The sequence below is a fragment of the Stenella coeruleoalba genome (assembly GCF_951394435.1).
Source record: "Stenella coeruleoalba genome assembly, chromosome: 13".
Classification (NCBI taxonomy): Eukaryota; Metazoa; Chordata; class Mammalia; order Artiodactyla; family Delphinidae; genus Stenella; species Stenella coeruleoalba.
This window is the reverse complement of record NC_137159.1, coordinates 52648813-52675346: the sequence shown is the minus strand read 5'-3', so window position 1 is coordinate 52675346 and position 26534 is coordinate 52648813. Positions and strand designations below refer to the sequence as shown.

At 50.4% G+C, this 26534-nt stretch overlaps 1 protein-coding gene across 1 annotated transcript in view; it reads left to right on the top strand.

The window, feature by feature from the left end:
* The window catches only part of PRKCE (protein kinase C epsilon), a 510565-nt gene that overhangs the window by 463321 nt on the left and 20710 nt on the right, over window positions 1-26534 (top strand). The window contains exons 13-15 of the mRNA XM_079940859.1: window positions 10412-10550; window positions 15997-16185; window positions 20002-20148. Of these exons, the coding sequence (XP_079796985.1) occupies window positions 10412-10550; window positions 15997-16185; window positions 20002-20148 (475 nt within the window). The remainder of the gene's footprint in view (window positions 1-10411; window positions 10551-15996; window positions 16186-20001; window positions 20149-26534) is intronic.

Below are 26534 nucleotides of genomic sequence, written 5' to 3'. Positions count from 1 at the left end.
GATCCACAAATTCACTTCTCTACTCACTCATTCCTTTGACCAACAGGTATTGAGAAGCTAGGATGCTTCAGGCACTGGGGGGATTCCCAGGCCCCGCCCCCATGGCGTGGGCCATTGTGGAAGACAGATGCTCCCAGTGGGGCCTGGGTTTGCCAAGACATTGAGGCAGGAGACAGCCTCACACATCTGGGAACCACCCCCAGTCCCCAGGTTTGGATTGTGTGGGGGTGGGGTGAGGGATGAGGCTAAAAGGCCAGGCTGGTGGAGACCACACAGGGTCTTGCGCACCATGTTAGGAAGCGAGTTCATGGGGCGCCCTGGAAGAATGCAAGCAGGAGGAGAGCGTCATCTGATTTACATTTTGTATAAAAACGCCTGCTGGCAAAGGTTTGCTCCAAAGTGGAAAGGGAAACATTTGGTGTCGAACAGCTAGGACTGCAAGTTCAAGCTTCATGTGCTCCAGCTGCCTTGGCTTCCCAGGGTCTTAGACGAGAAGGATCCTTGGGGATTAATTTATCCAGCCATCATATCTCATATTTGAAGACAGTAAAGCTCAGAAAAGCAGCTTGCTTGAGGTCGCCATTGTCCTTGGTCCTGGTCTGTACGCTGAATCCCAAATAGCCATTTCGAAGCCAGGTTGTTTGATGACCTGGAGAGGAATGAGGGGACTAGGTGTAAGTATCATGGTCAGGGCAGCCCATCCTACTTGCTGGGGACACAAGTCAAGGTCTATTTCCCATCAGTGGAGGTCAGGATATTATCCATGAGTATTAAGGATAAGGATTTGCTTTCAGTACTGTGGGTTAAAAAAAAAAAGTAATTGGAAAATCATGCTATCAGATAAGTGATCCTGCAGTGATTCCAAGTCTTAATGCCCAGGTAGAGCCCCAGGCTATGTATTTTGGCCGTGAACAGGGATGCTCTTTCACACCTCAGGTTTTCAGCTGTCAGTGTGGTAGCTTAAAGTCTGCTGTCTTCAGACAAGGGGTCATCTGTTTGGTCAAAACAGCAGTGTCTAGCTTATCAGTTGCATCTTGTAACCATGTTGCTGTGAGTCAAAAGCAACCACCCTCCAAGAGCAACAGTTGTGTTCCCAATCCCGCAAAACGGCAAAAACGTGCTACAGTTTTTTTTTTTTTTCCCTCCCCAAGCAACATAGCAAAGTGATTAAGAACATGGGAGCTGATGTCAGACAGCACCGACTCTGTCACTCACTACCTGTGTGTTCTGGACCAGGTCAATAACCCCTGAGACCGTCTTTAAAATGGAGATAATAATAGTCTTACCAGCTTCATAGGCTATTTGTGAGATTAAATGAGTTAATGCATATAAAAGATTTACCCACGAGCCTGGCATGCAAAAGCATTTGAAAAAGAAAAATGGTGGTTATGATTTTGTTCCTAAATGATTGAGCTTTTCCTGTGAAAAGACTTGGAGAAAGATTTCTCTGCAGACTGGCCCAGAGTGAAATATTGTCGTCAACTCTCAGGTATCAGCACTGATACGGAGAATTTTGTAATCATTTACCTTGGTTCTGAAAGCAAATTATGCTTTTCTATTTGATGGAGAGGCCAGGGGTACACTCTCCTAGGCTTCTCGCTTGCCATCCCGTCGTAGGGGTGTAGGGTCGTACTTGAGTGACATGGCCTTCCTGGGAGTGATGGGAGGTGGCTGCCACAGAGAAAGCTGGGAGAAAGGGTGATGGCTCGTCACCAGCATTGGCGACCACCTTGAGGGGAGTCTGACTGCATTGAAGGGGCAAATGGTCTTTCTCTTGAACATACTGTTAAATTTATGAAAGTGTTTGACATCGTCTGCCAGAAGAGCCTGGATTCCCATGTGATTAACCACAGTCGTTTACAAGTCTCCACTACTTGTCCAAAAACAAGCAGAGTTCCTTCATAACCTCGCCCCAAGGGCCTGCTCTCTGGTGATCCAAATACTTGGCATCCCGAGAAGTAATCTTTCTCATCTGTTATCTTCAAGTAAATGGAAGAATTTGCTGTCGTTTCTGTGGCACTCAGGCCTGAGCTTTGTGGAATTAGCCTGCCGGTGGGGTGAGCATACCAGGAAGTGAGGGCATTAAAAAAAAAAAAAAAAAAAATGGAGCCAGGGTGAAGGAGACAGGAGCATATGGATATCTTCCTTTAGGGCAAGTTTACAAGTCAAGCAAAACAAAATTTTTTTCACTTTTTTCTTGTGTGTGAAGGGTCTCACGGGTGTCATCCCTTTGCTGACTGCTCTGTGGTTTACAGAAGAGTTTTCTGGCCCTTATTCTCGGGGAATCTGCCGTCAAATTGGGACACTAAAATTTTACAAATGGCAAAGGGTGAATTTTCAGCTGAGATGGCTGAGGTGCTATGGGAGGGATGGAGGACTTCACCCAGCTTCTGAAGTGCAGGCCCCAGCTCACCTCCCTAGGCTTTATTTCCCTCCAGGTTCTTCTGTAAATTGGGGATGATGCTACTCATTGCCAGGGCTGCGTGGTAAGAGAGATAAGGCATGTGATAGCCTTAAGGTGTGTAAGCCTGGAGCTTAGGGACAGGTTACAGCTGCAACCACAGCAACCCTTCAGGCCCCATTCCCAGCATGGCATCCAGGTCCTGAGAAGTTTGCTAACTAAGGGTCTGGAAGCTGTCACAGCAATCCTGATTAGAAACACCTGTATTGCCCCACCCCCCCCCCCACCCCCCACTCCCTACCTCCCACCCAGTTGTTTTCTCCCCTGGGGCTCTAGGTGTTCCCATCAGCTGTCATTCCCCAGGCCCAGTGGAAAGGAATCTGTGATTTTTCTCACTGGACTGGACTGAAAGTTTCAGTCTCTATCTGTGTCTGTCTGTTTCATTTAAGTATCAGTCATCACTTTCTTTCATATATTACAGTTGCATATGCTTCCTATTTTTCATCCCACAGTGTCTCTCTCAGTGGCTTATACACAGTAAGAGGTAATAAGTATTTTTCAAAAATTCTAGTGACTTGCCCTCACGTGGCAGGTGTATTTTAAGAAGTGACCGTTAGAGATCCCTGGAGAGGACAGACTTTCTGGGGTAACTGCCATGTCTCAGGCACTGTGCTAGAGCTTTCATGTCAGTTACATCAGTCAACCGTGGCAGTATTCTTCCCATTTTACAGATAAGAAAACTGAGTCCCAATGATATTTTGGACCAGCTGAACATCATCCAGCTTGAAAGTAGCCAAGTTAGGATTCAGATTCAGAACTGCCTCACTGCCTATCAGGAAGAGACAAGTTGGGGGACCCCCACCCCCCACCAGCATCTCAGATCAAAACATAGAGGCACCTACGTCTTAGACATAGCCATTAAGTGCATAGATAGCCGTGGGGGGCAGGGGCGTACAATTCTTAGGAGCCAAAATATGTATTTCAAATTGTCGTGGACACATTTCTAGAGATAGCAATAGCTGATTCCATGTCATGTTAAAAGTAAATTTTTGTTAAAAGCAAAAGTGTAATTTGATCTACTGCAGATTTCGGCCCATCTGTAACAGATGTCCCTGATATGAAGACCTTCTGTACACCTTACTTATCCTCAGGACAAGACCATTTCTTCCCCAGCTCACAGTAAACTCACTTGAGGGATCTTTGCTTTCACTCACAGATCCCTTTCCCATTTTCCAGCCCGATAAAGCAGTGCAGTTGGTCGTAGAAGAAAAGCATTTTTTTTTCCCTCCTTAAAACCAACTGCAAGGTCTCACCCCTACCCCCATAGGTTTTACAGAATGTTTTTTTTAAAGATGTGTTGTTTAGGGAATTTTTCTTGGTGCCTTTTGAGTTTCTGGAAGAGATCTGTGCTCCTGCCCCAAGGGAGCCTTGGTCATACCATCCTGCATCTAAATCAGTCCTTCCCTGTCAGCCACTGTGACCTCTTGGCCTCTGTATTCCCCTTCTCACCACGAAGCCTTCCTTATCCAGCCCAAAGGAATTTGGGTCCAATCAGCAGATGGAGATTTCCAGCTCATGGGCCTTCCATTTGGTGTAAGGTGATCACGGGCAGCTGTGTGGAGTCAGCTCAGTGCTGCTTCTTACCAGCCCTGTGACCTTGGGCAAGTGACTTGCCTTGCCTTGGGCAAGTGAGCCTCCATTTCTTCATACATTTAAAAAGGTGGTTGATGGGACTTCCCTGGTGGCGCAGTGGTTGAGAGTCCGCCTGCCGATGCAGGGGACACGGGTTCGTGCCCCGGTCTGGGAAGATCCTACATGCCGCGAAGTGGCTGGGCCTGTGAGCCATGGCCGCTGAGCCTGCGCGTCCGGAGCCTGTGCTCCGTAACGGGAGAGGCCACAGCAGTGAGAGGCCCGCGTACCGCAAAAAAAAAAAAAAAAAAAAAAAAAAGGTGGTTGATGATAGCAGATGTCAGCAGGGTTGGTGTGTCAGGGTTCTTGTCTCCTAGGATAAAATGGCAGAGGATACTGTAGGCAGTTGCACCCTTTCCTGATAGCCAGTGCATGGCTCCCAAATCCCTGTTTGGCTTAATGATCTGGGTTAGGCCATCTTGGAGCTTTGATCACTGTTAAGACTTATATCAGAGAAGTAGCTGTCTGCCAGAGGTCCTGCAAAGAGACGTTTGGCCATGTCTGGAGCCGTTTCTGGTTGTCACAGCTTGGTTGGGGATTGCTAAGAGCATCTAGTGTGTAGAGACCAGGGATTCTACTAAACATCCTACGGTGCACAGGACAGCTCCCCACAACAAAGAGTTATCCAGCCCAAATGCCAGTCCAGCTCCACGTGCCAAGGGTGAGAAACCCTGGACCAGAGGGACAGGGCATATGACCTGCTCCTTACCCGCTTCTCTCCAGCCCCCACACAGCCCATTTGGACATCTGGCAGCTCGGGGAGTCAGGGAGGTTCCATGGAAGTTCTCACAATCCTCAGCCTCGTGGAGAAAGTACAGTAAGGAAGCCTTCGATCCAGGTGCCACGTGACAGGGGCTATAATAAAGGTATTCTGCCTGAGGACCAAATTCTGGGAGCCCCACCCCCTAAGATCAGGGACTACCAAAGGTGCTCACTCTCACCGTTATTCTTCAGTACTGTTCTCAAGGTTCTAGTCAACACAATCAGACAGAAGAAATAAGTTAGCAATATAATCCCTGAAAAGGAGGAGGTCAAAATGATCACTGATTACACATGATATGGAAAATCCAGGAGAATCAACTGGAAAAACTCCTTTACAAAAATAAAGATGATTCAGTGTAGCAGCAGGGCACAGAATGGTTAGCAGAAATCAATAGTACAAACGTGTGTAACAAGATAGAAAATGGAATGGAAGGAAAGCTCCTATTTACAATAGGAATGTGAAATATAAAATAATAACTTGGATTATTTAGAAGTAGATTCAGTTGCAGTTAACACATGAAACCCAGACAACAGTCCTTTAAATAAAGTACAGGTTTTTCTTTTTCTTAAGAATGTTATCTGGAAGTATAGGTAGTCCATTCCTGGGACGTGGTCCTTATCTTTATGGTCGAAGGTGGCTGCTAGGACTCCAGGCATTACATCCTCATTCAGGCAATAGGATAGAGGAAGGAAAGCAGAAGTGTAAGGCTCTTCCTTTCAAGGAGACTTCGACACATCTGATTGGCTAGAACTTAGTCACGTAACCACGCCCAGCTCTAAAGAAGGCTTTGAATTCTAGTTTATAGCTGCATCACTATGTGCATGGCTTAAAAGAAATCAACATTCTCTCACTAAGGAGAAAGGGAGAATGAATATTGGGACAACCGGCAGGCTGCCATGAAATATAACAAAAGTGTACTACAAGATCTATAGGAGAGAACTTTAAAATGCTCCTATAGGACACAGGCAAGATTTGAACAAATGGAAAAACAAACAGTGTTATTGAATAGGAAGACTCAACATCATAGAAAGATCAATTCTCCTTGAGTTAATTTATAACTTTAAACACGTTTCCAATAAAAAACATCACTAGGAATTTTTTTTTAACTAGACAGATGATTCTAAAGTTTGTATGGAAAAATAAATATGCAAGAGTAGCCAGGAAATTTTGAAAAAGAAGAAGAAGGGGACCAGTCCTGCTGGCTATTAAAACATATTTTAAACCTACAATAATTTAAAAAGTATGGTACAGACCAATGTTATAGAGTGAAGGGTACAGAAATAAATCCAAATATATATGGACATTTAATACCAGTATTTATTAAAGGTGGTATTTCAATCAATGAGGAAAAGATGAAGTATTTAACATATTGGATTGGGGCAACTTACTAGAAGTCTGGAAACAAAGTTGGATCTATACTTCACACCTTTTATCAGGACAAATTCCAATTATATCAAAGACTTAACGTTTATAAAATGAAAGCCTAAAAGTACTAGTGAGAAACCTTGGGAGAATGCTTTTATAACTTTGAAATGGGTAAAACAAAGTCTTTCAAATGAAAACATAAACTCCAAAAACCGTAAAATTAAACATCAATTCAGTTACATCAAAAGAAATAAGATTGGCCTGGCAGAAACCAGCATAAGCAATGTCAGAAGTCAGAGAGTAAACTGAGACAAGTATTTGCAATTCTTAGCCCACACAAAGGTTGTTTCCTAATGTAGAAAGAACTCCTAACAATCAATAAAAATCAAACACCACCAAAGGAAAATAGGTAACAGTTCACAGAAAAAAAAATACAGATCAGTTTTAAATATAGGAAAAAATGCCCAAACTTAACAGAGAAACCTAGGGATATACTGAAATACTATTTTTACCTATCAGACTACCAGACACTTGGTAACACACCATGGTAGCAAGCAGGGACTATCATATATGCTTATGGAGATGTAAACTGTTCAACCTCTAAGGAGGGCAGTTTGACAACATTCATCAAAATCCACATTTTTTACTATTTGACTCAGAAATGTCTAGGATATGTGTACAATTACTTTCACATATGCACAAGATGTCATTATGTACAAACTTAATCACAGCAGCACTATTTATAATAGCACAATATTAGAAGCATCTTAAATGGCCCCCCCCAAAATACGGTGGAGTATCATACAGCCATAAAAATGAATTAGGAGACTCTTCATGTGTCGAGACAGAAAGATCTCCAATATAGCCAATATATAAGTAGAAAATATAAGGTGTGAACGAGTGCATATAACAAGCTTGCATTCAGTTAAACGGGAGGAAATGAATGTATATTCACATTTTCTTTTTTACGTATAAAGTGTGACCAAGAGGATACACAAGAGGGGAAAGGGGTGTCTGGTAGGAGAAGGGGAGGGAAATCATGAGGGGACCACCGCCCTCAGCCAGCTGTGCCTCTAGCAGAGCTTCGGGGATACCACCTTCTCTCTGCAGGCTCCATCCCCTCTCCCTTGCAGGGAAGGTCTCTGCAGGCTCCATCCCCTCTCCCTTGCAGGGAAGGTCTCTGCAGGCTCCATCCCCTCTCCCTTGCAGGGAAGGTCTCTGCAGGCTCCATCCCCTCTCCCTTGCAGGGAAGGTCTCTGCAGGCTCCATCCCCTCTCCCTTGCAGGGAAGGGCATTCTCTCTCCTCTCTCATTCTCCACCTGAGCAAGCATGGCCCTGGGCTTCCCTGAGCGCTCCCATCCCCTGAAACCCCACTCAGGAACTCACTTAGAGCCCGGGACAAGACAAATTTGGTCTCTGTGGTATGAGTATTTTTCTTTTTAAAATGAAACTGAAGACGCCCAGAGAAATAAAGTTGCAGTAGCAGCCTTCCTGGCCCCCAGGGGTCTTTCAAGCTGTGCTAATCTTTCCTGTTACAAAAGGAAAGGAACATAAATCACTAACTCTTCCTTGGGACTTGGATTCCCATGGGGAGTTGGAGTTTAGATAAATACAGGCAGTGGAGGGGGACTCCAAGGAAGATGTCAGGCATCATCGACAGGACAGTGGGAAGAAATGCTTTGGCCTGGGGCCTCCCTCCGCCACAGCAGAGGGGCAGCTGCTGCAAAACATGCTCGGCCCTGGTGGCTGCCCTGGGCCTTCAGCAGGAGTGACTTCTCTCTCCAGGGAGCAGAGGGGCAGGGAGCCCAGGGATGGTGTGCACCTGGGCCAGGGCAGGCAGAGAAGGGCAGGAGGTGGGGAGAAACTAGATGGTCCACCTTCTCTTGCTCTGAGTAGGAGCCCCCCGAGCAGAAGGAAAGGCTGAGCCTGATGGGCCGGAAACACTGAGTCGCAATTTTCAGCACAAGGGCAAGGTTCGAGTTGGCTCAGAATCTTCTGAAATCTATTCCATTTGTACAAATGAGAACGAGTCCTTCCTATGACATAACAAAGGCTTTAAAAGAGAGTGCTTGAGCGATGGCATGCGGGGTCCTTTATATTTTGGGGGTTGGTGACTGGCACTGAAAGTCATCCACCACTGAGAAGGCAGGAAGGTAGGGGAGTGTAGCACACGGAGGCAGCGATGCCAGCCTTCAGAGCCAGGGACCTGAGTTCAGGTCACAGTCCCACCAGCACCGTGCCACCTTACGGAGGTCACTTGCCCTCTTCCAGTCTCCCTGTGCTTGTTTCTGACGCCGTCGTGCAGAGTGTGCTCTTCCTCGCTCTCAAGGTTGCTTAGAATACGAATGTGGTTTGTAGACTACCAGGTGCTTTCCGCAGGTTGTCGTTACCATTAGCGTGGGTGTTGCCATGGTGATCGTGGTGGGCAAGGGTAGGTCTTGGAAAGGCAACTCTATAGACTGGAGAGCGTGTAAGGGGCCCTAACTCAGCAGGGCCGTGGATCAGCCTCTCAGCCACTCAAACGTTTGCAGGAAACCCGGCTCCCTCTCAGTTTCCTCATGAAGGAGGCGGGTGTTAGGGTATCAAAGACCGGCTCTTTCACACACCTCGTCACAGTAACCCTTCGCGCCAGCACATGGGCTTACAGACCAGCAAGGTGACTGCACCAGGACCACAGCCCAGTAGTGATTGCAACCCAGGCCGCCTGCACCCGAGTCATGCTCCCCTCACTGCTCCACTCCCCCAGCCAGAGCGGAGCCTTGACCACGCACGGTGGCCAGGGTAGGGACTCGGGGAGCCCTGGTCCCAAGGGCCCGGGCGCACTCTTCTTTCTGTAGCCCGCAAGCACTTGCTTGGAGCAGCACATTTTATGTGCTTTCTCTTTTCTCAAGAAGTCCCAGCTGTATGAGGAAATGGGGCCACGGGTGCAAGACAGGCTGGCCTTAGAGTGTTTCCTGCCCCACCTTTGCACTCGGGCCTGGATTCCTGACGGTGGCCGGAGTTCAAGTCCAGACGCCAGCAGGCTTGTGAGAAAGGCCCCTCTTGCTCTGTGTGCCGGGCAGTCGGCCTTCTTTGCAAGGCCCCCCCTACCCCAGAGTGACTGCTGAGAGAGACCCAGGGTGAGGACCTCCATCTAGATCTTTATATGAGACAGGTCTGGAATTTGCAGACTTGCTAGGGGAATTCTTATCCAGAACCCTAGATTCTATACGAGATCTTAGGGGAAACCCAAACTGTAAAATAGGCCATATGGAAGCTGCACTGGCTGAGGCCTGAGAACCACCCAGCTCTATGGGGCCTGGTTATTGCAACCAATGGGCCTTCCTTCCTGCACCCAGACCCCTCCCCTGCTTGGCCTTCTTGCCCCTAAGAGACTGATCTTGCAAATGTGTCGTGTGCGCTTGTGCAGGCTGGGGCTTCAGTTACCCTCGGCCCCTCAGCATGAATTTCAGACCCCCCTTCCTGGCGTCTGGGCTCTTCGGGTTTGGTTTCAACATGTCTGCCTTGCCTCACCATTTACTGGGACTCAGTTCTCTGGTCTCTTCACTGCCTTTTGCATGTACTGTGTTGGCCTTCCCCTCCCTCCCACCTTTTCTCCTCATGCTCTGTCCAAACCTTACCACCTAGCCAAGCTTCTCTTGAGTCAGTTTCCTGGGAGCCCTCCCTGCCTGCGCCAGCCATCAATGGTCTCCCTCCCCCGCTGCCCCCAGAACACAGCAGCTCACATAGTCCGTGTCCTGTAAAGCAGCGCCTGGTTCTTATGTGGTTCAATGTGCTTCATTGGTGCCAATGGGTGCCAGTCTTGTCCCCCCACCTGATCCCCATGATTAACTGATAAAGGGAGGGGCCTAAGTTCCTTCTTTCTCTCTTATCAAGATCTGAATAATATGAATTTCAGCATGCAATAAGGCTTCCGTAAGTGGCTGCTGACTTATTTAAACCAAAGCAGTGTTGAGACATTCCTGAGGTTACAGAAGCTCCTCCCTCAGGCTGCAGTGAATGGGGGGCACTTTGGGGGGTTGGCCGTTGTGGGCAGGAGCCCTGGACTGGGGTTGGTTGTCGGCAGATCAAGCCTCCTTGAAGACTTTCCTTTCTGTAGCAGAGTTCCCTGAGACGGGCATACCTCTCCACCTCAAAAAGGCCATATTGGGATGAGTGAAGCATTAACCGTGTGGTTCTGGCCCATCTTACAGGGATTTGAAACTGGACAACATCCTTCTGGATGCAGAAGGTCATTGCAAGCTGGCCGACTTCGGAATGTGCAAGGAAGGGATTCTGAACGGCGTGACGACCACCACGTTCTGCGGGACTCCTGACTACATCGCTCCCGAGGTGAGACCACGGACAAAGGGCCGCCTCCACCTGTTGCCAGGGCTGAGGCCTGAGTCCATCCCCATAGGCCAGGGTCATCCAGCGGTGCTGGGGAAGGCTCTGGAAAACCAGAATGGATTCCGGGGCGATTTCTGCATAAAGAAGTGGTGGTGATGGGGAGATGATGGTGAACTGAGAGTAGCAGGCCATTCCCCAAAGCTGGCCAGGCCCTCCCTGAGCATCCTCTCACCCCAGTCCAGAACTACCAGCGAAACTAGGACCAAGAGACGTTTGTTGACTTGTATGATTGCTTTCATTTTTTTAATAAGCAGAATAAAGGAGAGCCATTGATAAAGGCAGTGATTAGCTTTATCAGCTATAATTGGCCTGCAGTGAAACCAAGAAGTAGTTGCCATTTCTAGTGCAGCAGTGATTCCGCATAGCAGGCACACAGGATTGAGCCGGAAGACGAGAGCGCCTGGGCCTCATTTTAATAGAGATCGGAGATGTTCGTGGTGAGCCTCGCCAGTAGGTTGCCTTTCATGGGAGTTGCTTGGGTGTTTTGTTCATCAGAAAGTGTTTGTTTGCCTTCAGTTTCTGCGGGTCAGTCTTGCCTAGACTGAGAGATATCTAGTGTGGTATGATTCAGATTTAAGACACAGTCTGTCATAAATACTTAATAAAAATGGTGCTGAGTGTTCTGACACATGTGAGATGAGAAGGAAGTACCAATCCCCTTTAAGCATTGTCCATGGTGGGTAGGGGTAGCACGGCCAGATTTCATTTCCTTCCAATGGGCATTGTTTGAGCACCTGCTAGACACAGAGCCATGTGGGGATGAAGAATTGACTAAGACGCTGGTGGCTCTCCTAAAATGACTTTGTGTCTAAAGAGAGTGACAGATAAGTAAACAATGAATTAAGCAGAATAAATAGGTACACAGCACAAGACGGTAACCTCAGGGATTGGGGGGTTTCTTAGAGCACCTGGTGGATGAATTGAGTTGTAGAGAATCAGCAGGATTTCCTTTGGTGGTATGGAGTGGGGAGCATTCCTAAAAACAGCAAGAAGGACTGGAGTGGGCGTGGGGCAGGCAAGGAGGCTCAGTATTCCTGGGCTCTGGATCCTTTAAGGCAGGGCTATGTTTCTAATCAGGGTACTCCCAAGCTCCGGCACACTAGTCAGTCTCTTAGTAATGGTTTGTTGAATGAATAAAGGAATGAGAACTTGTGATGCTCCAACATGAGCAAAGACCAGGCGATGAGAACATTCTTGGCCATTTTTAGAAAGGAAGATAGTGTGGCTAGAAGAGAGGATTTCTTAGTGCTCTTAGTAATGAACAAGGTTACGAAAAAGGACCAAGAAAAGTGGCCTTTATTCTGTAGGATCTGTGGACCCACTGAGGGTTTCCCAGCAGAAGGAGGGTCATCATCAGACCTGTCCCAGAAAGAAGACAGGCAACAGCAGTGTAGATCAGAAGCCAGAGGGTCAGGGAAGGACGGTTGAGAGTCTTTCCACAGCCCAGACAAGACACGGGGAGGCCTGAGGAGGGTCATAGAGTAAGGATGGTAATAGGTAAATTCTCACTGGAACCTCCATCTTCTAAAAGATCTGAAGAATAGAGATTTCAGTCTGTCTCTCTAGTATGTTCTCTTAGCAGGGACACTAGGAATTTAACCTCCAAGGAGAAATCATTGCAAGCAAGAGCTCTCGATTGAGACTTGCTTTTTCTACCACCTTCCTCGTTCACTCTTTATCATCAGAATGCTTGGTCCTAGGCCCTCTGAATTGATGCCAGAGTCAAAGGGTTGGCAGCCCAGTGTACTAGTCAAGGAGCCAGCCCAAGATAAACATTCACTTTATGATGAACAAAACACCCACACAGCTTTCACAAAAGGCAGTCCATTGGTGAAACTCACAATGAATAACTCTGGTCTCTGTTTAGAGTGGGCCCTAGACACTCTTCCTTCCCATTCTACACTTGTGCCAACTGCAGCATCGCCACTCCACGCGAAGTGAAATCCCTGGTCTTACTGTAGGCAAATTACAGCTGATAAGGGCATCGCTACCTTTATCAAAGGGTCATCGGGAAGATTAAACGAAATCACGCCGCTAAAGCCTTTAGCACGGTGCCTGGCCCACGGTAAGTGCTGGGTCAGTGGTGTCTCCGTCACAGTCTTCGTGGTCGTTGGGTTGTGCGGTGGGGTGGGAAAAGCACAGTCCTGAGAGTTGAGATTCCAGGCCCGACTTAACCACTAATGCCCCCATGTGATCTTGACCAAGTGGCAAAATGTTTTTGACCCTCAGGTTCCTCATCTTTCAAATGGGAAAATAATTCCTGCCCTACCCACCTCATCAAGCTGTTTTGAGAATCTAATGAGATTAGAGCATGGAAATGCTTCAGAAAGCATAAGCCTGTATTCAAATAGGAGGGGTTGTGAGACACCTGGCTAACCCCGGAAACAGAGACGCGTTCTGAGGCATTAGCTCTGCCCTGGGGCTGTTCTTCCCACGGTGTGCCCTTGGCTGACCTCCATGGCAGCCCCTCTCCTTTCTCCATGCCCAGCCCCCGCTCCCCGTCAAATGGCGGCCAGCCCTGGGTAGCGCCTGGCGTCATCAGGCCCAGTGCCCGCTCTTCTACCCCAGCTCTGACCCATCAAGGGGTTGGTCGCTGCACCAGGTGCCCCCCCATGGCATGTGAAGCCTTGCCCTTCTCACCAGCTCCATCCGTGACAAGGCGATTAGGAAACAGATAATTAGGGCCAAGCCTAAGGGGAATTTTAGAAAAGATGCCACCCAAAATAGGAAGGCTCTGGAGGGGCCTGAGGAAGGGTGGGCAGGGCTGCTCTGTGGTTTCCCCAGCGCCATCCTGTCTGAGCACACGCAGGGCCACCTGGAGGCCACCTCCCCACCACACCGAGGAGGCACAGAACCCAGCTTCCTTAGCACCAAGGCCCTCAGAGCCCAGGAGAGAAGGGGGCATGCCCAGGAAGATACACACGGTGGGCACACCTGGCAGCCAGTCTCCCTGAGTGTTGGAACTGGGCTGGTCACAGGGGTAGATTCAGAAAAATATAGAGCCCCCACCCTCTGGTGGCTTATGGATGCCCTGGGGAGACAGCTGACCATGAAACAAGTAGCTCAACTGCTGGTAGTATGTGGAAAGTGCCTGGCAGATCTTAGGGCCAGGGTCTTGGGGTGTCAGAGGAGAGGAGAAAAGCTGGAGAAATCCGGGAAAGCCTTCTGGAGGAGATGGGTGATAACCATGACCTTGAGGTGGTACCACGGTGAGCCAGGCTGGGCCGCTGGGTCTTTCAAGGTTGAGGGAGTCTTGGGCTTTGGCTTTCCCTTTGCCTTTGGAACAGAGCAGAGTTACTGGCTCCTCAGTGGAGCCTGTAGCTCTGACCTTACAGATACCCTGTGCTGACCACTGGGCCGAGACCAAAGGTCCTAACCCAGCAGCTTTACCAGCCCCAAATAATTTAAAGTTGGCTGCATTTGCTCACATTCCTTTTCATTCTGAATTCTGAGGAGTCCTAAAAAGTGCATGTTTTTACTGTTTTCAGAATGCTTCTGCCCATCTTTTGATTTAATCCCAAGCAATCTACAACCTCTGGAAGGGCATTTTGAGTAGACCCCAGACAGTCTAGATACTTGGGTTCAGCCTCCTCTTCCATCTTAGAACCTGAGAACTGAGCTGGAGCCTTGTTCTGTAACGAGTTACCTGAGAAGTTACCTGCAAGCTGGAATGGCCTTTGCCTACTTGGGGGGGAGTCCTCAAAGTACACCCCCCTTGGGTACCTGCACTCCAGCCGTGCTTCTCCACAGCCTTCACCTGTTGGAATTCTTTATAGAATGACAGCGCTGAGAGCGGCCAGAGATGTCCTCCCGTCCACCCGCCTGTCTCTGGGCAGTACCACGCCTGGTTTGCTCTGACTGAGCATTATTTCTGCTCTGAGCCAAACACGCATCAGTGACCTGCTACATTCTATATAAACGTGGAGACCAAACCTTATAGAAGAAAAACTGGATTTAGTACCACCTTGTAATTATATAGAGCCTTGTAGTTTGCAGTAGGTTTTCAAAATCTTCCACCTTAATTAATCTTGTGAGGTTAAGCTGAGAATCTGAGCCTCATCTGATACATGAGAAAGTCAAGTGACTGGCTTGAGATCACCCAGAAATCTAATGCCAGACTTGGAGTGAAACTAGATGCAACCTGGTTGATCTTCCATCTCCTTCCGGCACATGGCCAGTGCTGAAGAAAAATTGGGATGGGGCAGTTACTTGCTTTTCAAAAAGTTCTGCAGCTTCTTGACTCAGAGTAGAGTTCCTCTTGTGCACTGACATTCTGATTCTGTTTGTAAAACTGCAGTCCTTACACACCGTTCTGCAGGAAGCCCGTGGTGTTGAGTATTCAGCATCCTGTCATACGTGCATGTAACCTAAGTGACTTTGACTCCACACACTTGGTCAGAGAGAGAAAAGAGAGGCAGAGAACGTAGATAAGAAAAATGGCCACCGTCAAAGATAAAATGCACCAGACAACCAAGGAGAGGATTTGATTTGAGATCTTGGAATAGGGAGAATGTTTATGGAACACCTCAAATAAAAAGAAGCGGGTCTGGGGCTTCCCTGGTGGCGCAGTGGTTGAGAGTCCGCCTGCCGATGCAGGGGACACGGGTTCGTGCCCCGGTCCGGGAAGATCCCACATGCCGCGGAGCGGCTGGGCCCGTGAGCCATGGCCACTGAGCCTGCACGTCCGGAGCCTGTGCTCCGCAACGGGAGAGGCCACAGCAGTGAGAGGCCCGCGTACTGCAAAAAAAAAAAAAAAAAGACGGGGGTCTGGGGCGTTATAGAGGCAAGAAAACAAGGATTCATCATCGAGCTGTAGGAAAGTCATGGGTCTTTTCTCAGAATATGCAAGAGCATAGTGGTCCTGTATGATTAGAACACATGTGGGTGGGGAAATTTATTAACTCTAGTTTCTTTTCCAAGAGCACAGGCCTCCTTAAATTCAGCATTGTCACCATTTAAAGAGGACTAAGATTCCGCTCACCGTTCCACTCAGTGAGCTGTGCCCTGGGCTGAGCATGCAATGGGAGCCCCAAATTTGCTGCACGCACTCACCCCAATTTTAGTGTCAAAAATGTGCACAGCTTTTTACGTGGCCCTCAGTTCAAGTCAGGAACTTCATCTGGTGCTCAGGCAAAGAAACAGTCTGCTCCCCCTGGAAGACAGACTGTGGGTATTGGTTTTTGAAAGCTGGCCCCCAACATGGTGCCTCCCAAACTCAATTTTCACTCAACTTGCTGATTTAGAACCTAATTCTATGTAAGGCAGCTCCGCCCTACAAAGGAGCAAGCTGGAAATAGAGACGCGCGTCTTCCCACGGGCGCTGGTGGCGCAGGTGTAGCCACGGAGGGCAGCTTTCGGTGGACCCTGACGTTGCCCGTCTCCCAAACAGATCCTGCAGGAGTTGGAGTATGGCCCCTCGGTGGACTGGTGGGCCCTGGGGGTGCTGATGTACGAGATGATGGCTGGTCAGCCCCCCTTCGAGGCCGACAACGAGGATGATCTGTTTGAGTCCATCCTCCATGACGACGTGCTCTACCCGGTCTGGCTCAGCAAGGAGGCCGTCAGCATCCTGAAAGCTGTGAGTCACTGGCCCTCACCCACTTTCTGTTCCCCTGGCTTTCCCACCTCTCTCTCTCCCCGCCCACTCCTCCTTTCTCACTCTCGCGCGCTCTCTCTCTCTCTCTCTCTCTCTCTCTCTCTGTCCCACCTCTGCTCACTGCTGAACAGAAGGGGCGGACAGCAGTCACCGCTGGGAGCTCAGGCCCACTGCACCCGCTCCTGCCAGAAATGGGGTCTGGGACAAATTACTGTTCTTGTGGGATAGGGACACCATGTCTGTGTTTCCCGAGGAAGGCTCCATGCACCTGGGTCCTCCAGTGCTGTAGAGGGGTCAGAGCCAACCCCTGCTCCACTGGGGTCACCCCTGCTGCTTGCACTCTGGGGGCTGGACCCTCCTTCCTTACCTGCACCCATGGCCTGTCTTCCTCCGGGGCCTCCAGTGGGGGAGGGAAGGGAGGCATTGCGCACCTGTGTCCGTGACAGCATTGCTGATCAAAAACGATGCGTCCCCTCAAGATCCCTGTGGCCACGCTGGATCCAGATGTAATAGAGAGACTGCCCCCCCACCCCCCGCCAACAAATAGTCCCTCACAGGTGACAGTGCTTAGTACGTGCTCAGCATACCCGTTGCTGCATTGTAAGACACTTGTACTGTGGCAAGTAAGTGAAGTTACCTGTCCCCCTTGGAATGCTGGGGGAGCTGGGGTGCACGGAAGGTAAGCAGACCAGCTTACCTGGGAACGGTCACCCCGCTGGGCTGAGACCATGACAGCCCAGGAATCTGGACTTCCGGTCCTGGCTCCTTTCGCCCATCAGAATGCCCCACAGTTCAGAGTTGGCGTGCCTCAGTCACGGAATTTGCCACACCCAGATACCCGCTCTACCGTGATTTAGTTTTGTTTTTTCAATCAAGTCCCCAAATCTACCTAATTATATGTATTTTATAAAGAAATGTTATATAGCTATCATAAATGGAAAGAGTATCACTTGTCATAATTAATTAACATAGATTATCCCATGAAAATGGTAAAAATGACCTAAAATCATTTCACAGGCATCTGGCAGGGGACATGTATCATGTTTTGGAAAATGCCACAGCAGAACATGTTGCTTCTTTCTGCAGTTCATTTTTGCCTTCCTCTTCCCTTCTCTCCCTCACCTCATTTCTTTCCTCCCTTCTGCATCTCTTTCTCTTTCCCTCCCTCCCTCCCTCCCATTCGCTGATTCAAGGAACCACCGTTTGTTGAGTGTTTCCGGCGTGTGGGGCATTGTGCTAGATGTGAGTAAGCACTGGGGAGTGTAACAGCCGTCATCCCTGCCTTGTGGAGACTGTGGTCCAGCAGGAGAAGGTGGGCAATAAATAAAAAACACATCCACATGTGGTCACAATTGGGATAAGAGCAGTGAAGGAAGCAAACGGAGTCTGCTCATTCCCTCATTCACTTATTCAACACGTATTTATTGGGCATCTAGGTTGTGCCAGACGCTATACCAGGTGCTGGCTAAGGAAAAACCTGCAGCACCTGAGGCAGCCAGAACACCCCCAGCAGAGCTGGTCACTCACCCTGGGCCCTGAACGCCAGCCTGACGCATTTCCCTGTGAGCCCCCTGCTGGCACCCGAGGTGGGCCCTTTCATTATGCATGACCTAGAGCAGTGGTCTTCAGCTAGGGGTGATTGTGTCCCCCGTCATCCCCCAGAGACATTTGGCAACGTCTGGAGATGGTTTTAGTTGTTACAACGTGGAGGGGCGGGGTGCTATTGGCATCTAGGAGGTAAAGCCCAGGGGTGCTGCTAAACTTCCTGTACTGCACAGGACAGCCCCCAAACAGAGAAGTGTCCAGTCCAAAACGTCGTTAGCATAGAGATTCAGAAGAGGTCGCGCCTGTGTCAGCTGGTTGGTGAGGGTGCAGTCTCTGGGAATAGAGAAGAGCCTGTGGCTCGGGGTCAGCTTCCCGAGACGCTAAAACCTGTATGTTTATCCGTAGCCCTGATACTTCCCCTCCCAGAAGTGGGAGGACAGGAAGAGCTGAGGGAGCAAGGAGAAGTCTTCTACTCCCTTGGCCTTGGAACACTTCACTTCCTCACATTGTCACCTGATTCTAGGGCCAGGCCAGGTTTTCCATGTCTCTGGCCACTGATCTGTGTCTCTGAGGTTCGCTGCCTACACACAGAACTCTCCAGAAGGCCATTTGCACCAGAGAGTTATGCAGTGCACAACCTGTGCAACAGTAATGGCATTCCTGCTGTCTCCCTTCCTCAGCACTGTGCCCTGAGGCCCAGCCTTCAACCTGCTGTTCACTCATCTCAGTGTACTGAGTGCACAGTGGGAGCCAGGCACTGAGCCAGATGCTGGGAAGATAGAACTGATTCCTATATCATAGAGCTCACCAAGGAGCAGAGATGTTTAGACAAATTATAATTTAAATAAACGAGAAGCATGGTGTCTTAGATGTCCATGGAGTGAATCTGGGGAGGCTTCACAGAGGAGGCAGCATTTTGACTATTTCTTAGAGGATAGTTAGGGGCTAGAGAGGGGCCTTGGACCAGGCAAGTAAAGGATGCAGTAGGCGAGCAAGAGAGACTGGCTACAGACTGAGTAGTTTGTGTGTGCCAAACTAAGGGGTATGGACTTTATCCTGTGGGCGATAGGAATCAGGGGTGGGTAAGCAGGGGTGCCCTCTGCCAGCTGTTCGATTAGAAGGATGAAGTGTGTTGGCACCATTCCTAACCCCTCACTCTCTCGTCCGTGGCTCCCCTGCCTTTCAGGGGTGCCAGGCAGGAGGCAGGAGGAGGCTCCTGCTGCCCAGGAGAACCTCCCTTGCTGATGAAGCCTAAAATGCTATCATTATAGATTTATCCCTTTGGATTATAATTTGTCCTCTTAGGTTCCTTTGTTTAAATCTAAACTTTCAGCCTTCACCCCATGAAATATAATACTCAGTCTCTGACACACATGCACACACACACCCCTACCTTTATTCTGGGTGGCTATCAGAAATATTTCCACCTACCAGCACTGATTTGTTTCAAGGTTATGTTACTATACGTCTGCTCAGTGAAATTAACATTTGCCATCAGGACTGACTCATTTAACAGGAATAATCATTTCGCCTGAGTGTGTGAGGTCACAAGACACCAGCCAAAAAGTACAAAACACATCAATGTGTTTTTTACAGACAGGCATTGAGAAGAAGTAAGCCTTTCTTTTTCTTGTTTTTTATCTGTTAATCTATGTGGGGGTTTGTGCTAGAGATTACAAAGTCAAATTTTTTTAAAAAGTAGGAGGGCCTGGGTCCAGGAAAAGGAAAGAGGAGGAGGTGCCTTTGATAATTGACCTTTACATGAATATCTGATCTTCTTTCCTTCCCTCAAAAAGGACTGCTGACCTCTCAGTGTGAGTTTATCAGACCTCAGTCTCCCTGATGAGAAGACTTGAGAATCTGAGGGGGAATCAGAGGGTCAGAGAGTCTGAGCTCCTAATCCTGACTTGATACCTTGCTGGCTGTTTGACCTTGGCCAAGTTAATTAACTTCTCTGTGCCCCAGCTACCTCACTTATAAAGTAGGGATCATGATAGTACCTCAGAGGGTCACTCTGGATGACATGAATCAATGCACGTATATGTAATACTACGTGTAGCACGGTGGCTGGCGCACAGTAAGTTCTGTGTAAGAATGAAAGAGCACCCTGAGGGGCAGAGCCCCCGAAAATGTAGAAAGTGGGCTTGGGAGGTGACGCTAAAGATGCTGCCTTGGCTGAGTTCCGTCTTCCCCTCACAGCCTGTGCCTGCCGGGCCTTTGTCACTGATTCCATCTCTCTCCTCATGCCCGCAGTTCATGACCAAGAACCCTCACAAGCGCCTGGGCTGTGTGGCGGCGCAGAACGGCGAGGATGCCATCAAGCAGCACCCGTTCTTCAAGGAGATCGACTGGCTGCTCCTGGAGCAGAAGAAGATCAAGCCGCCCTTCAAACCTCGAATTGTAAGTAGGCCGTGAGCTCGTTCCGCGGCGCGGGCGGGCCTGGTTCCCACGCGCAGAGGCGGGGGTCTGGGCACATTTTACAGCCAAGATGACAAGGGCGGGAGGTCGCCAAGAGGCCCCCTAAAAGAGAGTCTCCTCGGGCCTGGGAGTTTAGTGTCGAAAACACGTAACCGGTAGCGGTAACCAAGGTGATGATTTATATGGGACACAGAAGAACCTTTTGTAGCTTAATCAAATTTTATTTATCTTGATCAAAAATTATAGATGATACTGGTTTTCCATGTGTGGTAGCAATATAAGGTTTCCTTATAGATAAGGTTTTTTTTAAATGAGTCAATTTAAAGAAAAATGTTAAGTAACTAATGGTTGCAGTCATTCTGTGGAGCGAGCACAGAGCGTGAAGCTGAGGCTCAGAGATGGCCGTTTGCAGAAGACTGTCCCCCGGGCTGCCCATGGGTGCTGGCTCTATAAGACGCTGTTTCTTTAGGCCACATCTCTGCCCTCTCTGATCCACTCTCCCTTCTGCCTTCACTCCAGCCTCAGCACACACTCCTTCCAGGTTCTTGGGCCTGTTGTGCTCATGCCGGTCGGAGGAGGGTGCAATAAAAGGTGTTTGAAGCTCAGAGGTTGGAAAAAGGAATAGGCCTGTCGATTCCGGGCTTAACTCAGAGACCGTGTTGTGGCAGTGACCTTCTGCTGGAAGGGGAGAGGGCCGGCGGTGCTCTCCTTAAACTTAGAGAGAGAGTGTGGGTGTGGGTGTGCATGCGTGTGCATGTGTGTGTTTGTGTGTGTGGGGGGGGAAATTCTTATCTCTGTTGGATCCTAGCCCAAGGAGGCAGTCATTTAGACTGAAACTTTGGGTAGCCAGCTGGGTAGCGTCCTGGGGGCAAGGGAGGGTGTGTAACATAGGAAGTTATAGGGCAGAGCCCCAGAGTCGTGGGGCTGGGGTCTCGGGCAGGGAAGACCTGAGATTATCCATTCGGCCCTCAGTCACCCCACATTCTGTCAGAGGACCCCTTCTTCCTCACTTCCAAGTACAGAAAAGACCCTCCTGTGCTTAGGGAATCATCAGAGAGGAAATCTACTGTATTCCAAGACATTTTCTGGGGGGCAGTGGTTGAGAGTGCGGTGCTTCTCAGAAATGTTTCATGTCGGGGGTAGCTCGCAGCTGAAGGGTGTGGTCCAGGCCTCAGCCAGATGCGAGCATGGCAGGTGAACGGGCCCTGGACACTCAGTCCTGTCTCCATTCCTCGTCGGCTTCCTTCTTGGGTGCTCATGATCTTCACTGGCTGGCACACAGCCTGGAGCAGGCTAAGTTCAGCTTTACCTTCTTCCTTTGCTAGCATCACCCACAGTTCTGGGGCCTGTCACGCCAAAAGCCCATGCTGTGGGCTCAGGACAGGGCTCACCGCGGGTACCAGCCTGCCTGAAGGCCGCCCCACCCCATCCCGAGGGTCTCTGAAGGTGGCCTTTAAGGACAAGATGAGCTGACAAGGTTCCCCAGACAAAGTGAGGGGAAGCAGGAGACCAGAGGCCAGGCAGAGGAGGAGAAACCAAAGACTCAGATCTGAGGGTGAGATGTTATTTTAGGTTCAATCTAACTTAATCAACCCAAAGAAAATTGAGACGTAGAACTGAGTAAGGAATCCAGGCCCAACAAGCAGGAACCTGGGACGAGAGCAGGGACCAATCGGCCAGTGCAGGTCTGCAAGATGACCTGGACTCCAGTCTAGACACCAGCTCAACAAAAGGACTGGACACTAGCCTTGTGGGGGGGGAGGGGGAGGACTTGAGGAGCAGCTTTCTCCCAGGGATGCAGCCTGGAGGGGACAAGCGCCAGGGGACCATCAGCAAAGCGTGTGAAGGGAAGAGGGGCCCTGGGTGGGGCAGAGGCAGACTTTGCCGAGAGGCCACAGGGAAGCAAGGAATTCGGGAAGCTCTTTGTGATCAAAGGCGCAAGGAAGCTCTAAAGGATGGATTCGCAGAGGAGGGTCTCTCACTGGGGTAGAATAGTGGCAGATCATCACTCAGATCCAGTGCAGGTGATTCCTCTGAGATGGCCAAAGACCCGAGTAGCTCTGGTCTCCAGGAGCTCTTCCCAAAGCCGTAGCAATGCCAGGGGCTCCTCAGTGGAGCTTCCAGCCTCCAGTCTGAACTCTGAGCCCAGTGAAAATGCAGACCTGAGCGGAGCGACACTTCGAGCAGTCCCTGGCTTCCCTGGAGTACGGGGAGGGCAGGAAGGACAAGTGTGAGATGTCTGTGGACCTGCAGGATGGGCAAGGAACCAGACAGAGGAAGGGGGAGGAATGAAGCGTGAACCAGGAGGCCGAGCAGGTGACCCAGTCCGCTCCTAGAGCTGCCCCTGGCCAGGGGTGCAGGTGCTCCTGCAGTCAGGGGGTGACGGCCCCCCAGGAACCAGCAGTAGAAGCCCATCCTGTGGGTCAGGTGGGACTACCTCTCTACCTAGAGCACAAGGGCCCTGCGCTTCCCTTCCCAGGGCCTCCCACCGGGTCCCCAGCCTGGGGCCAGAGGGCAGGACTCTGCTGGCTTCCTTCGCTGAGGGGCTCAGGCAGGCTTCCAGGGGCCGTCCAGGAGCTCCCACCGAGTTCAGAGCTGTCTTAGCGTTCCTAAAGACTGAGTCCATCATTGCCTTGGAAACCATCCTCTGTGCGTGTTCCTCCTCGCCCCCCACAGACCTCCAGAGTCATCCTCAGCACTGCTGGGGGTCAGGGGAGAGGGCGTTTATTTGGTTGGTGTGAATTCAGTTTGGAGGAGAGAATTAGAACATCCAAAGGAAGGGTAAGAAGGGAAACTTTGTGTTACGTGTGTGTACAAGAGGTGTTTCTGGTCGCATTTGGAGCTGAGTAATGTTGATCCATACTGAGTTCTCGGCTGTAGGTCATTCAAGAAGTATTCAGGTTATTTAGATCTCTGATCACAGCTATATCCTTGGGACTAGAGATTTCTCTCCAGAGAAATACTAAAATCGGAAAAGAAAAGAACAGTCTTCATCTAGTCAGCAGGTTGGAAAGGTGTCCCAAATCTGACCCTTAAATGCAAACGCGTTTCTGAAACATGTTCGTGACACCACCCTGAGCCATCTGTGGGCTTGTGTACCACAGAAACAGATTTTAAGTTGAATTAAAGCCCACTGCAGTGGCGGACATACTGTGTTTCTCATCTCTAAAAGCGCCGTAAGGCCCATGTGAAAACTCACACAGGTGTTTATAAGCCATCACCCCCTCTAACCATCTCAGGACTCACCACGGGGGTGTGGGACTGCCTGGCTCAGATGCCAGGGGTGAGCATGGCTCCGTGCTCCAAAAGCAAGGTCAGCCTCACCCCCAGACAGAATAGATGGCCACACACAAGAGGTCATTGGAGAGACACTGGGAAGCTGAGGCATGTCTCCACAGAAGTCATCTTCTGTTCACGGGGCAGGGAGTTCCAACACAGGACAGGCTTCCCGTGGGCTTCAGGTATCACATAACTTGAGGACACATCAGATGCCTTCCGAGGAGAGCAGCAGAAGAAAGGTTTTGTCGGAGGGAGGAAAGAAAGCTGGTCTGGAGCCTGACATTGGGAACAAGTGGCCAAGATGGTGGGTCACAAGCAGCCAGGGATGGTGTGAGTTTCTTAGATCTTAGGGACAGACTCCGAGTTAAAGGAAAGCCACTGTGAGAAGGAAGGGGACAGGTCTATGAGCAGGCATCTCCAGCCATGCACCTTGGTGGTGGCCTGGAGAAGACACTGGGCATGAGTTTTAGCAGCAAGGAAAGCGATGCACAGACTCCCCTATCTCATGGGTCTGAAGAGCCCCAGGGCGCTCGGTCGAGGTCCTGGGGCTCGTGAGGGAACTCCAGAGCTTGTCTTGCTTCCTACCCATGCCCCACTGACGTCACACCAGGATACCACTAGTGCCCAGGCTCCTTCTGAGCAGCTGCTCTCCACTCCTCAGCTGGCCCTACTGAATCTGGGCACCCTGGGGGGCATCCTGCCTGTCTGATTCAGGAAGGAGTTGGTTTTGTCTGGCTGGGGGGAGACTGGGTGAGGTCATGTCATCCAGTCTAGGAGTTACGAAGAGACGAGACGTAGTGGCCTATTTTCCACAGCTCCTGACCGTCCCCACTCCCCCGCACAGACGGAGCCCCTCCACAGCTGGTGGGCACAGCAGGCCTGCACTCTGCCCAGGTTGGCTCAGCTGGAGGCGGGGGTCCCTGGATCACCCCCACAGGGGCTAAGGATATGGCGGGAGAACAGCTCCCAGGCCTGGTTTCCATCCCCTCTGCAGGAAGCCTCGCCCCTCTGAAGATATCACCCAGGACACTGTCCAGATCCGTAGCTGGAATTTGGCCTCTGGGCAGGTTCCATCCCGTACTTCAGTTGGCTGCTGTCCCCTCCAGGCCTTTGCCTTCTTGAGATGTTTGCTGAGCTGAGACTTCTGCTCCCTGGCGCCTGAGCCTCCGTATCTAACCACTGCACTGACTCGCCAGCTGTCAGTATTCCACTGGGTTTCCTGCCTACAGCTTTTCATCCCTTTGCACTAACCCCACCCCAGGATATTTTTCAGTGGCTTTTGCTTCTGCGTGGAGATTTCCTTCTCATCTTTCCTCCCAGCCGTCTTATCTTGTGTATTCTCCCTCCTCCACTTTCCTTTTTATGCTCCTCCCGTCCACCCTTGATCCACCCACATACTCGACTGACGTTGCACAAGCAGTGTGCTCTCAACACCAAACCGGAGACCTGGTGCCGTCATGCGCTCAAATCCGTTTTCTGGGGGTGGCTGGCTTCAGAGCAGGGCATACAGCAGTGGACAGGTGGGGGAATAGAAAAGCCAGCGAGGCTGGCTCCACGGCCTTTGATGCTGGAAAAAGTCGCCAGGCGTAGAATTCACTGGTCCATCCCACTGGGGATTTGCTTCCAAAATGGCGGCCCCATTTGCTGCCATTAAAAGGAGCCCACTTAGCTTTCGTGTTGCCATGGGGCTTGCCTTCCTTGGGGCCTGTAGGGGAGAGAAGTGATGTGTTTGGTGTGGTTGAAGGGCATCATCCAACCTTGTAGATCTTGGAGGTGTTTTGCTCACTCCTGGCTTCTCTCCTGCACACGCCTCCCCCGCCCCAAACGCATTAGGCTCTGAGATTATGGCTCCTGGGGCTTCGGCGCTGGAATGGGGGGGAAGCCAGCAGAGGAGGGAGAGGTCTGCCTCCCCAGCAGCCTAGCTGTCCTCAGTGAAAGCCAAAGCCAATGAGGGAAATGCCAGCCAAGTAAACTTCTCTTTGTGTACGTGTTCTCTCTTTTCAAGTTTGCTTCAGTGTGAAAGTCCCTCTTTAAGGTAAGGCCTCCAGAGTGGGGAGTCTTTCCAGGTAGGTGAGCCCTCAGGCCGGGTGACACGGAGGCCCCTTTCAACCTCATGATCTGTTCCATCCAGCCATCCACACTGCATGGCGGGACCCCCAAGGGAGGCCTTTCCTGCATGCTCCTGCATGACTGGGCTGTGCTGAGAGAAAACTGGGAAGTGGGCCTGAGACCCTCACACCCTCACCAACTCAGCGGCCGGAGGAGGAGCCCTGCTGAACAGGCAGCCCCTTCCCCTAAAGCCAGCCCACTGGCCAAGGGACCTCCTGAAAGCGTGAACCATGAAGACAGAGCCCCGGGGACCATGAGAGGCTGTCCTCACCTTCCACCTGGCAGAGCAGGAATGGGGCCCAGTCGGTCCCTGCAGACATGTAAGGACATCCCGCTGGCCTGTGTCCGTGCCAGAGTGAGAGCCCTTAGCCTCCGAGAGGCTGCAGGGTCCCGCCGAGAGCCAGGATGCTGGCCCGGGGCTGGAGGGCATGGGAGAAGTCCAGGAACCTGTTTTTAGTATGGCCCAGGTGATGGCATGGAAAAGTGGACAGGGCACTCGCTTTCACCCCAGAGAGGCCTGGGTAGGAATAAAATTGCTGTCCCAGGATAGTCGTGTGAACCTGGGAATTCACTTCCAGCCGCCTAGAGCCGCGACCTCCTTATGTGTAAAATGGGGTTGAGGACACCCGCTCACAGAATTACCCCAGGGTTAGTTTAGAAACCTCAGATGTTCTGCATACTACAGATTCTCAGTAAATTTTAGTTCCTGTCTCTCCATTCATCACCCCCAACCCAGCCTGTTAAAGCCCCTCTCCCTCTTATCCCAAGACTCCAAGAATCAAGAGTTAAGGACTGCAGGAGGTGGCGTGGTATTTGGAGGCTGGGGTGTGGCATCAGATGCAGCCAGGTTCTGACTGTGGCTGTAGGATCTTGGGAAAGTCACCTCCTCTCTCTGAGCCTCAGTCTGCTGATCCATAGAATGGGGATGACAAAATCTACCACACTGGATTGCTGTGAGGAGAGGAAAAGCTAACGATGTG